Raw genomic sequence first — 13,032 nt, 5'->3', positions numbered from 1 at the left:
CTAAAGTCATGTCCTGAACAAATTGCAATAAATCCAACAAAGACCTGACACAGGAGACACTCAGCTGATAGATCTGCAATTCACTGAAGCTTGATCAGAAATGGTCTCAGTGGAAGGGTGATTGACAAGAAGCCATTTTTAACAAATAGAAACAGGGAATAAAGGCTGAGGTATGTCAAGTTACATAAGAAAAATGCAATTTAAAAAATTCTGTTTCAATAAGGAACAATAATAAATGTTTAAACATTCATTATTGTGAAGCATTAACATTGTGGAGGGTCTGTCAGCAAAACTGATGGAATTACAATTAATCAGATTATGATCCACTATGCTATGCTACCTAGAAAGGATGTGATTAGCAGCTGCTTCATTTTCCAGCATGACAATGATCCCCAACACACTGCCAATGCAGTAAAGGCATACTTGAACACAAAAAGACACAACAGAACTTCCTCAGAGTCCTCAACATTACTGAAGCAGTGTGGAATCATCATGACATGTAATGAAACAAAATGCAGCCAACATCCAAAGAGCTTTGGAGTCTACTTCACGAAGCCTGGAGAACTATTCCCAGAGAATACTTAGAGAAAAGAAAGCTTATCTAAATTCAGGCTATGTAGAAGGATAAAGGTACATCTATACTATACAAAATCGTTAAAAATATCAATAACCATCTACAACAAACTACTACTGAGAAAAATGTGACCTGGTTTTGAATATCGGAGCACCACTTTTAAAACAATCTTATCAATCACTTGACCAGCGAGTGGAAAATTAAGGAAATATAAAAAGATCTGATATGTGCTAGAAAATGTTCCTGCAGTTTATTAAGCATTGATTTTTACTGAGAACTGGCAAACAATACATTTACTCATTGATTTTTTTCTTGTCTTTAACTGTATTTTTTTATACTTTATTGACTCCATACTAATGCATTTGTAGCTATACTTTGAGCTTTTGGATATGCAAAAGGGAAAGATGAAAAAGGTCATGATGCAGGGTTATTCATAAAGCAAGGGAAAATGATAAAGCAATTTACAGCTGTAGGTAATGTTACTGTGGCACTAGTTTGTGCTAAAATAATAGTTAAAGGAAGTTATCGGGTGTCAGTATCAACACCAATCTGTTAGTGACTAAGATGGTCATAAGAAGGCTTTCGCCAACCGGTCAGGAAATACACATTTAATGACTGGTGGTTGCCAGGAGATCACTGACCCGTGTCTGGACCTGTGCGTTTGGGGATTAAGCAATTGATCTTACAGGAACTGGCATCAACCTTTACCAACCACATGCCAACTAGTCATGTAATAAATATTTTTTTCTTCCTAACCAGTGGTTGCCAGATGGTTGCAGACCAGTCTCTAGTCTCTAACTCACTTGCCATCACATACATGTGAGTAGTTGTGTGACTGCAAAACCTCAATAAAGAGGGTGTCTATAGAGGGTTAACTAATATATATTTTACAAAAATGTAATAGCAGAGAAAGCCAGGTATAGGTGTTAAAATGAATCACCAATCAGTTTGTTTAGCAAAAGCAACTCAAACAATGTTTCATTTTATAAAGTACAGCTGTTTCATAACTTACTAAAATTACATACTGATATTTTGATATACTTCTATTATTCACGTATTATTAATGTATTTGTTGTTTTATTACTTATGTGGAAATGGAGTATAATATATTTAGCTAACATGATTGTTAGCTTAATTATGTTAGCTAAATGGTTACAAATATAAAATATGTTGCAAAACCCCCCAAAACATAAAAAATACCAAATAGCTAAAGAGCTGCTAGGCTTGCAGCGCACTTATTGAAAACAGTGAATTCTGACTGCTTATTCACACATAAAGACGTGCAGTTATAAATGTGAATATCTCACCAACTATTTGAGGCAGCGAGTAGCCGTCCAAATCCAGCAGCACTGTTCCTGTCTGGAGACATGTCCTGAGCTCAAAAAGACTGTGCAGGGACAGTGTGGACACATGGGGTTTACTCCACCTTTCCCCTCCCTCCTCTACCTTTTCCTCGAACTTCACCCACCTAAAGGCAGCAAGAACATGCAGAGAGACAGAATAGGTGAGAATACAATTTACCTAAAATTTCATGTCTGGGGTGCTGATTAATGGTTAATGCAGAGACTAGTGTTCAAATCCTACTTGAGGCCAATTACTACATGACATTACTCTGGTTTTTCCCCAGCGTTCCTGTCTTCTCTCCACCATCAAATAACAACAAAAGGCTAAAAAAGCCCAAAACAATTATTAAAAAGAAAGAAAGAAAGAAAGAAAGAAAGAAAGAAAAGAAAGAAAACTCAACAGGGCCACTGCTTAGTATATGTCATTGGTTTTTGCAAGTTATTTTCATTTAGCAGGAGTCTCTCGGAGCAGTACTAACTACTTAAGTAATAATCAGTACTGAGCAACATCACTATCCTAGATCCAAGCCTCTATTTGCTTAACGCTGTTATTAGTGCTATAAATTTATAGAACACCATTAGTCTGATTTTTTAGCAGCTCACACCGTACACTTCATTACAAGGGCTCATGGTGTCCTTGATAACAATATTTTACTGCCTTAATTAGCATAATCATTTCTGATGAGTTACCGTATTTAAGATATGTCGCTCTGATTAGCATACTCTTTTCAGATATGCTGACCTAATATTGAAATGCTTTTTAACATTTAATAGGTAGAGCAGTAGTACTACCAATTACAGATACCAGTTTCTTTTTGGTGACTCTATAATGTAATTTTGAGAAGTTGAAATTCTAATTGAATGTGATTCTAAGCAGAATGCAAATACAGCAAGATGACTTCTGTGAATATTCTAATTAGTACATAAAATTCCCATTCCTTATTGTTAGCAATACTTCTTCCCTGTCCAGATTAGTTCTTTCTGTATCTTGCCCCACATGAGACCTAAAAGCAGCTTCAATCATCATAGATCAGCGGTCCCCAACCCCCGGGCCACGGACCGGTACCCGTTCGTGAGTCGTTTGGTACCGGGCTGCGAGACTTGAGACTCGGGTGTGAAATTTATGGTTTTCAGGGTTTTTATCGGTTTTTAGCGTTATTTTGTTATCGTTTTTTTCATTAACTCGGTTTTCCTGGGTCTTTTCACGTGTGTTATGAATAAATCTTCTTTTTTCGGTCCCGGTACTCGTTTTATTTTGTTGTATTTATCCGCAACACATTAAAGGCCGGTCCGTGAAAATATTGTCGGGCACAAACTTGTCCGTGGCGCAAAAAGGTTGGGGACCGCTGTCATAGATGATCTGAGAAGCATGTAAAGGTGTGTTTGGGCTGAGATTTAACAAGGACTCTAAAAAATGATCTTTTATTTGTTTGTGATTGTGAGTCGATGCACAGCAGACTACTGGTTAAACAGGAGACACAAACAGGTTACTGGCTGCTGGTTTCCTCCCAGATATGCCTGAATGAATTTAAAAACCATATGTCAATCATGATCATGTTATAGCTTCATTCTGGGACATATGAAATACAAAAATTAAGGCTGTTTTGTAAATCTTGATCATATTAAGTTTTTTTTAAAAAGGATAAATACTTAGGGTATGCTCATTGGTTTCACCACTAGAATCTCCTTGTCACAAAGTTCTTCTAAAACCAAAATCTTGAGGCGTCAAAATAGGACATCACATATCAACAGTTGATGTCACCGTAGCTAAATCCATGTTTCACACAGTGTTCCAGACTAACACGACTGCATTTTTGCTATTTGTAGCCACTGAACTGGAGAATCTCTTCTTTAACATTTATTCACTACAGCACATTTAAATTTGGTCTGTGACATTTGTGCAAGATTTGCAATGCAAAGATATTAAGATTTTGACTTTTGTGTTGAACACTGCTGCCATAATATTGGAGTAACATAAAAAATAAGTTGTTATAACATAAACGTTCCCATATAGTCATTGCAACCATATATGATTGATAAGTCACGACCTAATCAAGCATATATGGAAACTACATGCTTCCAGTCCATGAAATTTCCATAGTGTGCTCTAACCATGATACACAGACTCATGCACTAGATGTTCTCTAACAACAGATAGTGGACAATGGAAGTGATATATAACTCCTTTGTCTAATGCAAACCTGCAGTAAAAACTCCTAAGAGCCTGGTCTTGCATAAAGGTGCACAGGCCCAATCATGCTTTACTTTACTTATGATTTACATGACACCTTAGCAAGCACAATTTAGAAAGCACAATATGCAATTTAAACCACCTCCATGAACAAGAACGGCAATTTTATGCGAACCCAGAGAGCTGTGTTCAAGAAGGTAAATTCAATCATGATTTCAACATATTTTCTTTTCCAGTTTTCTAATTTTGAAATGTTGTTCCTCTGAAATTCCATCCCAACAAAATTCTAGTGCTGAATACACTTTAAACAAGCTATAAACCATGCAGCTGGAAAATTGTCCTTCATTTTATGTCGCAGTCGCTTTTTTTTTTTTTTTACAAGAAGACATTCTAAACCAGCCAACCAGGAAAAGCACACAATTTGTTTTATATTTTCCCTCTGTTGTCTGTTTGAGTGTCATCCACCTGGCAGACTCCTTCCACTCTAGCTCGTCTCCTTCTCTCTGTAGAGTGTCCATCTCAGTGAAGAGCGTTGGTGTCGGCATGTCATCGTCTTCATTTAGGATGTAACGTAGCCGCTCTGCCACTGGAGACACTTGATGGAAGGAAAGGATGTTTTCGACATTATTAGAATTTGTATTTGCTTTAAAATACCCGAGGATCTTGCAAAAAATTCACCTAAAACATGCGACCGTTGTTTTACAGATTTTTTTTTTGTACCTTTGTTTTGTCTTCATTAAATCTGCTACACAAAGCGAGTTTGTGTGGCTGATTTCTTTACAGCAAAATGACCATCCATAAAAACATGGCATCATTTACAAAAGTAGAACCCTCCATTTAGACTTGCTTTTGTAATCACTTGTTTTACAGTCAAGTTACTGGTTTCAGCTAATACTTAATTACAATCTTTTCCATATTGTCAGTTTCTCTTCCACTGCAGCTACAATAGTGCATTTCCTTAGTAGTTGAATCAAACACTGAAATTGACATTTCAATCTGTAAAGTGCAACCAAAGTTTTCACTTTAAATATTTTAATTGTCACCATATTTTGAGCATAATCATTCTGTTATTTTCATCTGCTGTCCCAGCAGTAATGACTGGATCACTCAGTGCTGCCTGATTACAGTTAGTCATTCACAACTCTACTGTGCTTCCAATCCATTGTATCATTGTATCTGCAGGGAGATTGAGCAGGACTCTGTGTTCATGCGTGGGGTTTTGGGGTAATGAGTTGCCAGCTGTGAATAGGGCTGCAAACCTATAGACTGTAATTAAAATCAACAAGCTTTGTCTTTTAAACTACCATTGATCAATATTATTGAAGTTTCTATTGATAACTACTACATTTGACTTAAATATCTTTCGGCATTCTACCCTCCAACATTTGCTGTTTGATGTAGAGTACGACTTCCTTAATTCTAAGTAATGGATTACTATTTTCTCTCATTGTTTTGTTGTACGTCTTTGTCCATGTTCTTGTCCTCCAGCTGACCACCATGTACAGAGGTGGCACGTGGATTCCAAAAGGTTGTGTTGATGTAAGCATACAATCAAGGCAAAGTAAACACCTCTGCTGCCTTTCCACTGATGGCACCATACTGATTTAAGAGAGTGGGCAACTTTCCTGGAAAAAGTTTTGAAAGCCACAACAGCAGTGTTCTGCCAAACTACTTATTACTCAAACCTGAAACAGAAGGTAGCCACTCTCAGGCTGTGTCTCGGACTCCTGCTGTTCTTTGTTAAAAATGCTGGGAGGAAGCAATATGAAAGGCTATTTTTAAATGTTCAAATAAAAGACACCAATGTGCAGAAAATGAGTTATATATATGAGACGTAACTAAAGCAATTTCTGAAAGAGCACATGAAATTGTTGCACATGAAAGGCTCAGAGAAAGCTGGAGGAGCAGACTGTTATTTCAGCAACAAGGAGCACTCTGGCTTTTCAGGAGTGCTTCTCCTATTAAGCTGGGTCAACTTAAAAGATTAAAAAACAATAAAAACAAAAGGAAAAAAAGGATTGCAACCTGACGACATACAATTGCAAACTGATAGCAGACTGACTCCATGTTATTGTTACATTGTTATAGCCTTCTTGAGACCTGAGGTCACTTTGTAAGTGGTCACAGACCTGGCCTCAGCTTTGAAGCAGTCATTAAAAAAATGAATAGTTCATTGCACATGTTTGCAATGAACGACAATCGGTAATCACTATTTCCCTAGTGGGACTGTAGCATAAGGAAACCTCCAATAAACTTCATGTTTCATGTTAAAAATGTGTTTCTTCAGTGCAAAGGTGACATCAAAGTATGTCACAATGACAACAACAGTCTTGTTTCCCATGATTTAATAAAGCTGTCTCACAAAGGGTGAAAAATGTCGTTTTCATTGATTGGTTAGAGCTGCCTAGAATCATTAAACATCTGACATGAAATTAGTAGACTCCAGCCCTCAACAGAAGAGTTCAGGCTCTTTCTCTTTCAGTGTGACAAAAGCACCTTTCCAGACTGGTGTTTGACAGACAAGACATGTCACAAGTCATGTCATGTCTCTCACCGCTGACTTACTTGTACGGTTGATGTCTTGGAGACTTTGCTCTGCTGAATCCACGAGTCCCTCCTCCATATCTATCTCTGTGTACCGATCATGCTCCTGGTGTCTGTGGTGGCTGTAATGTCTGTCTCTATCCATATCACTACCCTCTTGACTAGAACGCCTTCGCCTGCGTTTACGTCGATATCTTCGAGCTACTGGCACACCAATGTAGATGGACTGATGATCTGTGGACAAATATATACAGTTCTTGGTCATAGATTGGAGAGTTCCAGATATACAGAAGGTGGCAATAATTTTTAAGAACAGGTGTCATTTAGAACAGATTTCTATAACACAGGCGGTTGCAGTGAATGCTAAATGAACAGCTCTGAATTGGTTGACTGACAGCCAGCAACACTGGCAGATTACCTAATGAGATTTTTCATTAATCCCTCATACTCAGGAGTGTTTTAATGAATGTTAAACTACTATAACGAACAGAATAAATTATGTTTCGCAGCTCTTGTGTGGTTATTAACAACTGCAGCATGTTGCGATTTGTCACTGTTGACACAGAAATAAAGAAAATTAGGCCTATTGACAGTCACAGTCTCGTAGCTTGGCTTGCACAACCTCCATTTTGCAGCAAAATCCTGGATGATGTGAGTTTGATCATCTGCTGGCAATTTGAATAGTGCTGTAAAACTAATTGCACTAACTGCACACACAACTCCAGATGGAATTACTAAACTACAGGGAGACACAAGCCAATATTTGATGTTTGGATAAAGAACCTGCCGAGCTGCTGCTTAGTGTAAAGCTACACAAACATGCATACAACAACTCCCCAAAGACCCCCCAAAATACACACACACACACACTGCTCATTTGCAGCACATTAACAACAGTCACCCACACAGGCTCTCAGAAAAAATTAAAAAGAAATTGAAAATTAGAAGTTAGTGTGATCTGTCATGGTAACATAAAAATCTAAAATGGGTAGAATGGCTTTCCCATTTTTATAAGCTCATGGGGCCAGTGTGTGATAGATCCAATACATGGATAGCACACAGGTACACACACACTCACCCTCCTCATCCTCGTAGCGAAGGTGAGAGACTCCCATCCCTCGGTCTCCATGCTCCATCCTGCTAAAGAGGAAGAGAGAGTGACAAGACACTCTAGGCAGACTGTGTGTGTTTGCTGTGTAATGCACAGTGTAAAAGTGCGCACATATTTATCTCTCGGGTTCCCTTTTTTAATCGAAACCTAAGATGGCACTGTCCCCTCTGTACATATGTGCACGTGTGTATGTTGGCTGTTGCTCCATATCTGAGAACGAAGCCTGCGGCAGCAGCCGAAGCCGCTCCTGTTCACTGACCTGCTTATTGAGTCACTGTGCGGATCAATGGCAAAATAATTAAAGGGTGGCCAAGTCGATAGAATAGAGCATAATTAAAATAAATGAGAGGGTAACACACGTGGCATTGGATGCCACCAGCTGAGCTTAAAGGCAGCTTGTTCCTGTTGGTGGGTGTTGAGGGTGGGCTTTCCTTTATACATTGATGGTATTATTTAAAGTACTCCAGTTGCAGGCTGTGAATGAAACTCAGTAATTACAGAATAATTACAGTTTTCAGCTTCACGGTCAACATTTGTTTGAGGAAACCAATCGGAGATCTCTGTCCAGAAGAGCGCAGTCCTAGGAACAGCTAAGATACTGCGCAGGACCCTCAAGCTCCCAGGCCTCTGGTAGAGGACCTGAGCTTGAAGGATTGACCGCCCACAGGGGCGAGTAGGGAATTTTTATAGTTACAATGTAACAATGTAACTTAATATGAACTTAATATGAAGGCATTGCCCCATTCTTCAGTTTCCTTAAGCTCAATGGAGCAAAGGCTCTTTCAGCATCAACAGATACGTTTGCTGGGTTAATAATATGTTAATATTTTTTTACAGCTGAAAAGAAAACTATTATTAAATAGTATTACTGGTTAAATGTAAAAAATAAAGTAAAATCTACTATCCTAGGAACCTAAACATTAGAGCTGATGCTGTATTAAGACAGCCATAATTACAATTTAAAGTTGAAATAATCAGAAATTTCTAAAGAGAGGGTTGGACGAAGGGAGTTGTGGAAATAAATAGATATTTCTATCCCCCCCCATCAAAGCCCCAATCACCAGATGAGAATGGGCATGTGCTTCTTCATCACTAAAACTAAGCTGTTGATGATGTTCGGTTTCCCTCAGTATTCAAAGCCCAGAGGTCTATACCCTCTGCTTAACTCATTATCCAGTGAAGGAATATTATTGATTATTTGTCCAGTGATGGCACAACTATCTTGCTTATTCAAGGTTTAATAGGAAACATACTTATGTATATATTATTCTAGTCATAATAGAGAGTAAAATTAAATAATCTTTCTTGACTGCTTACTGAAAAGGTACTCAGAGCACACATGTATCTACCGGGACTTTGTCCATGACTTAAACCAGACTTCTTGTCCTCAAAAGACAAATACAAATACCTGAAATTAGATTTACATAAATTTAGATTCCTGTTTTACTGTTTTTTTTAGATTACCAAAATGTAAGACCGTTAATTGGCAGCAAATGAATAACAAAAAAGGCAAACAAACCAAAAACATCAACGATGAACGTAATCATGCATTTTTTAGTGTTTGTCACAGACGTTTCTGTTTTACACACATCTGATTTCTACAGCAATATTTCTTTGAATGGGAATTTGCAGATAATGCCTCATTTCACATAGAACTCTTGAAATACAATCCGCCCTGAGGGATGAGTGGTGTAAAGTGGCTGGTGGAGGGTGGGGTTTAGCCAGGCAGAGCCCGCTTGAGTTGCTGCTGTGAATGTTTATAGCGCTGGCTTCCTGCCTCTGTAATTAGCGCTGTCACATCAGTGTCCTTCACACCCAGTGGGCAGATGGAGCGAGAGCTGCAGGCGCAACACTCGCTCCCCCCCACCAGCTGATCGATAGGCTCTCCCTGCTTCCAAACACCCCATGTCACTTGATAGAGACATGAAACATACTCGTACATAAGCGTGCACATGGGACAGAGTGCTCTGCCAAGTCTCTGTAGGCCAAATTTGGATTTGGTTCAATAAGCGTTGATCTTTTGATTGCGGTGGAATAATGTATCTGGTCCAGTGAACTTAATCTGGAGGAAATTGAGGAAACTGGAAAAATAATTTTGAAAGTGACAGTTTTTCACTTCAGTGACAAGTGTTTAATTACTTTTAATGAGGAAAAAGGTAGTATGATTTCACTGACATAACTGCAGTCTCTAATTTGTTACACATCAGTACATTCACAAGCAAAAGATAAACATTAAGAAACAGGCACATACAGTACACACCAGTCACTCACACGTTGAATTCTTGCTTTGCTCATTAACATTGTAAGTATGATTTCTAATATCGGGGAGTGTGTGTTAAATTTGTGCCTATAGATCAATTGAGACGGGATCCGAGTACTTTGGATAAGTGGGGCTCATTAGTGCCTCAGCAAGCTTAAAGAATGATTCCACATGTCATTAGCTTGTTTTTCAAAGACTGTTTATGAAACTTTATTTCCCTTTAGAACAGACCAGTGTCTTGTGGGAATAAAGCAAAAATGTTTTAAGAGCCACTGATCACACACTACTCGTGTGACTTCCTTAGACATGATCAAAACTGTCACACAGAGCTGAAGATGACAGAATTCTAGTTTCAGATACCACAGTTCTCCAAACTCCCCACATTACTGACACTGCTGGTTTAATTTACATATGTTAGGCCTGGAGCCAAGGATGGGAAAAACAGAGACTAAATGTCATCTGTGACTCAATAGGCTGAGAAAATGACACAGTACTGCTCAGGCAACAAGATAAATCAATGGTGGGTAAAGAGAAAAGAAAAACAACAACAACAAGAATAGTAAGAAAAGTAAGTAATATAGTAAGAAAAAACATACTAAAGCCTACCTGGGTTAGTTGTCAGCTGGAGTAAGCAAAAGAAGAAAAGAGTTTGGCTGCTTGTGGGGAAGCATCAATGAAAACATGCTAGTGGAGCTCCAACAAACTATTAAATGGTACAAAGTCGGCAAAGAGGAAAGCTCCTTTGTATTTGTCTCTGTTTGTCTCTCCAACTGGCTCTCGCTCTATCTCTCTCTCTCTCGTGACTGGGTCAATAATGGGCAATGAGGACTGAGCAGAGAGCTTCAGGCAGGAAGCCGTTTCAGAATATGGTTAACACCAGCCACTGGTAGAGAATCTCTATACTGTGCCAATAGGTCAATATGTATAGGACTGTGGAAAAGCAATAAAGAATAGCAAGCTATCACAGCAGTGACCTTATGTGAGCCTCGAAGGGAATTTATTACAGCTTTGAAGTGACTGTTGGTGCGAGTTTTGACCAGAATACTGTCAGTATACACATGTACCTGTTTAAGAGTTTATTATTTGTGATTAAATTCAAAAACATATTCATTCACTATAAAGTGGAATATTTTGAGCCTTTTTGGGTTTTAGTTTTGACGGTAACGGTATCTCAAAATACTGGGATATATATTTTGATCTCAGTAAATTACCATTCAGCCAATATAAATACAGCATATCTCTGTTTGTGTTAGCAGCCACAAAAATGGGGAAGACCGCTGACCTTACAGCTGTCATCGACACCCTCCACAAGGAGGGTAAGCCACAGAAGGTCATTACTGGAAAGGCTGGCTGTTTCCAGAGTGCTGTATTGAACCATTATAATGGAAGGTTGACTGCAGGGGAAAAGTGTGGCAGGAAAAAGTGAACAAGCAGTGGGGATGACCACAGATCTGTGAATACGCTCATGAAAAGTTGGTGCAATGAGTGGAAAAAGCTTTACAAGGAGGCTGGTGTCAGATGTTACAATAAGACATACAGCTGTGACATTTCTAATATCAAGCTGCTCCTGAACCAGGGACAACATCACAAGCATCTTACTCGAGCTAAGGAGAAATTTGCTTTTCATTTTTCCAGGTCTGGGGGAAGAGTGGAGCGGTTTGAAGTCACTGTTGAAGTTCCTTTGGTGTGTGATGACTGGGGCTGCCATGTTATCTGTGGGTGTTGGTCTGTTGTGCATGATCAGGTCCGTAGTCAATACATCATCTACGACGAGATTTTAAACACTTAAAAACAAAACCACTCATCTGTTGATGAGCTTTATAGAGATTTTAACTAAAAAAAAACAAAAAAAACAATCAAACTATAAAAAACCCAAAATATCAAAACAATCTAAAATTACATTGAAATTACATACTAATTGTCCTTTACAGACTTATTCCTGAAAGCCCTTTGTTGGTGTTTTTTCTATGTTTTAAATGTATTTCTTTTGCAGACCACCTCTGAGCTTTATTAGAATTTACTTAATTACTCCACACAAGCGTGCCCCACTGGTCACTCTAGACATATGATCAGGTATATACAGTACTTTGATCAGAGGGTGGCACTAGTGGGATAACTGGGCGATCACCCAGCACACACTGGGAGTAGGTTTTCAGATTTTTATAACATTTAAGCCAAAGTTCAGTCTGAGTCATGGTGGTGGATGCACAGTGTCTTGTTGCTGTCTCTGACATTTATAGTTCCACAAGATGAAGAATGTTGACACTGGTGAGCATCCAGTTGTCCCAGTAGTGCCACTCACTGATCAGAGTTTGTTGTTATTTCTCTGTTACACAGCAAATTCAAAAGTGTTAAATGTTTTGGTGTTAATAGTCTTCTTGCAAAAGTAGAGTTAATTTTACTCTAAGTAGAGTCACATTCTTTTAATGTAACTCTGAGGTGTAAAATGATAGTAGTTAAAATCGAGTGTTAAAAATGAGTGTTTCTCTGTCAAATCTGGAGGTGTTACAATGGAAACATTAACTCTTGACCTCTTAACTCTGAACTCCTAGAGGGGCTATGACACCAACAGAGTAAATTCACAGACTCCGCCCCCAGCACGGCTCCAATCGAAGCTGAAGTGAAGCCGTTTCAGAACATTTTGCTCTACATATTTGAGTTGTTTGCCATGCTTGGTAAGTCATTTTTCAAAGATTGTTTCAATTATTATTATGAGCTTTTACTTCTGTGGCTCTTTGGAGTTGAGACAAAGCTGTGTGAAAGGCATTAGCCATGTTGCTCGGTGATAGCATAATATTCTGTTTTAGCTAGCTGAAAGGTATTGTTTGCGGGCAAATACCACAGCCTTGAAAAAAGCTTGCATGTGAATTTTCAGTCAAACTTTTGGTCAAATACACCTAAAACAATGTCTAGAATGTGAAATGTTGGTATAATGGTGCTACTTGAAGCCTGAAAACGATCGCCCATAAAAAAAAAAACGAGCAAATAGCAGTAGCAGACGTCCTGACT

At 38.6% G+C, this 13,032-nt stretch overlaps 1 protein-coding gene across 3 annotated transcripts in view; it reads right to left on the bottom strand.

The window, feature by feature from the left end:
* slc4a5a (solute carrier family 4 member 5a) overlaps positions 1-10,749 on the bottom strand; it is a 42,344-nt gene extending 31,595 nt beyond the window's left edge. For 2 of the 3 annotated variants that reach the window (XM_086313454.1, XM_086313455.1), the window contains exons 1-5: positions 10,630-10,749; positions 7,731-7,792; positions 6,674-6,886; positions 4,574-4,703; positions 1,882-2,042 (exon numbers count right to left, since the gene is read on the bottom strand). In XM_086313454.1, the coding sequence (XP_086169580.1) occupies positions 1,882-2,042; positions 4,574-4,703; positions 6,674-6,886; positions 7,731-7,788 (562 nt within the window). In that variant the 5' untranslated portion in view covers positions 7,789-7,792; positions 10,630-10,749. The remainder of the gene's footprint in view (positions 1-1,881; positions 2,043-4,573; positions 4,704-6,673; positions 6,887-7,730; positions 7,793-10,629) is intronic. The other variant, XM_086313453.1, reaches the window with a different exon arrangement.
* Positions 10,750-13,032: the final 2,283 nt, after the last annotated feature.

Source organism: Aulonocara sp. 'chitande type north' Nkhata Bay, linkage group LG12 (assembly GCF_057382095.1).
Source record: "Aulonocara sp. 'chitande type north' Nkhata Bay isolate Kocher_YH1m ecotype deep benthic linkage group LG12, A_spYH_male_GT1.1, whole genome shotgun sequence".
Classification (NCBI taxonomy): domain Eukaryota; kingdom Metazoa; phylum Chordata; class Actinopteri; order Cichliformes; family Cichlidae; genus Aulonocara; species Aulonocara sp. 'chitande type north' Nkhata Bay.
Note: the sequence above shows the minus strand (reverse complement) of the source record. Positions and strands in the feature narration are given on the sequence as shown.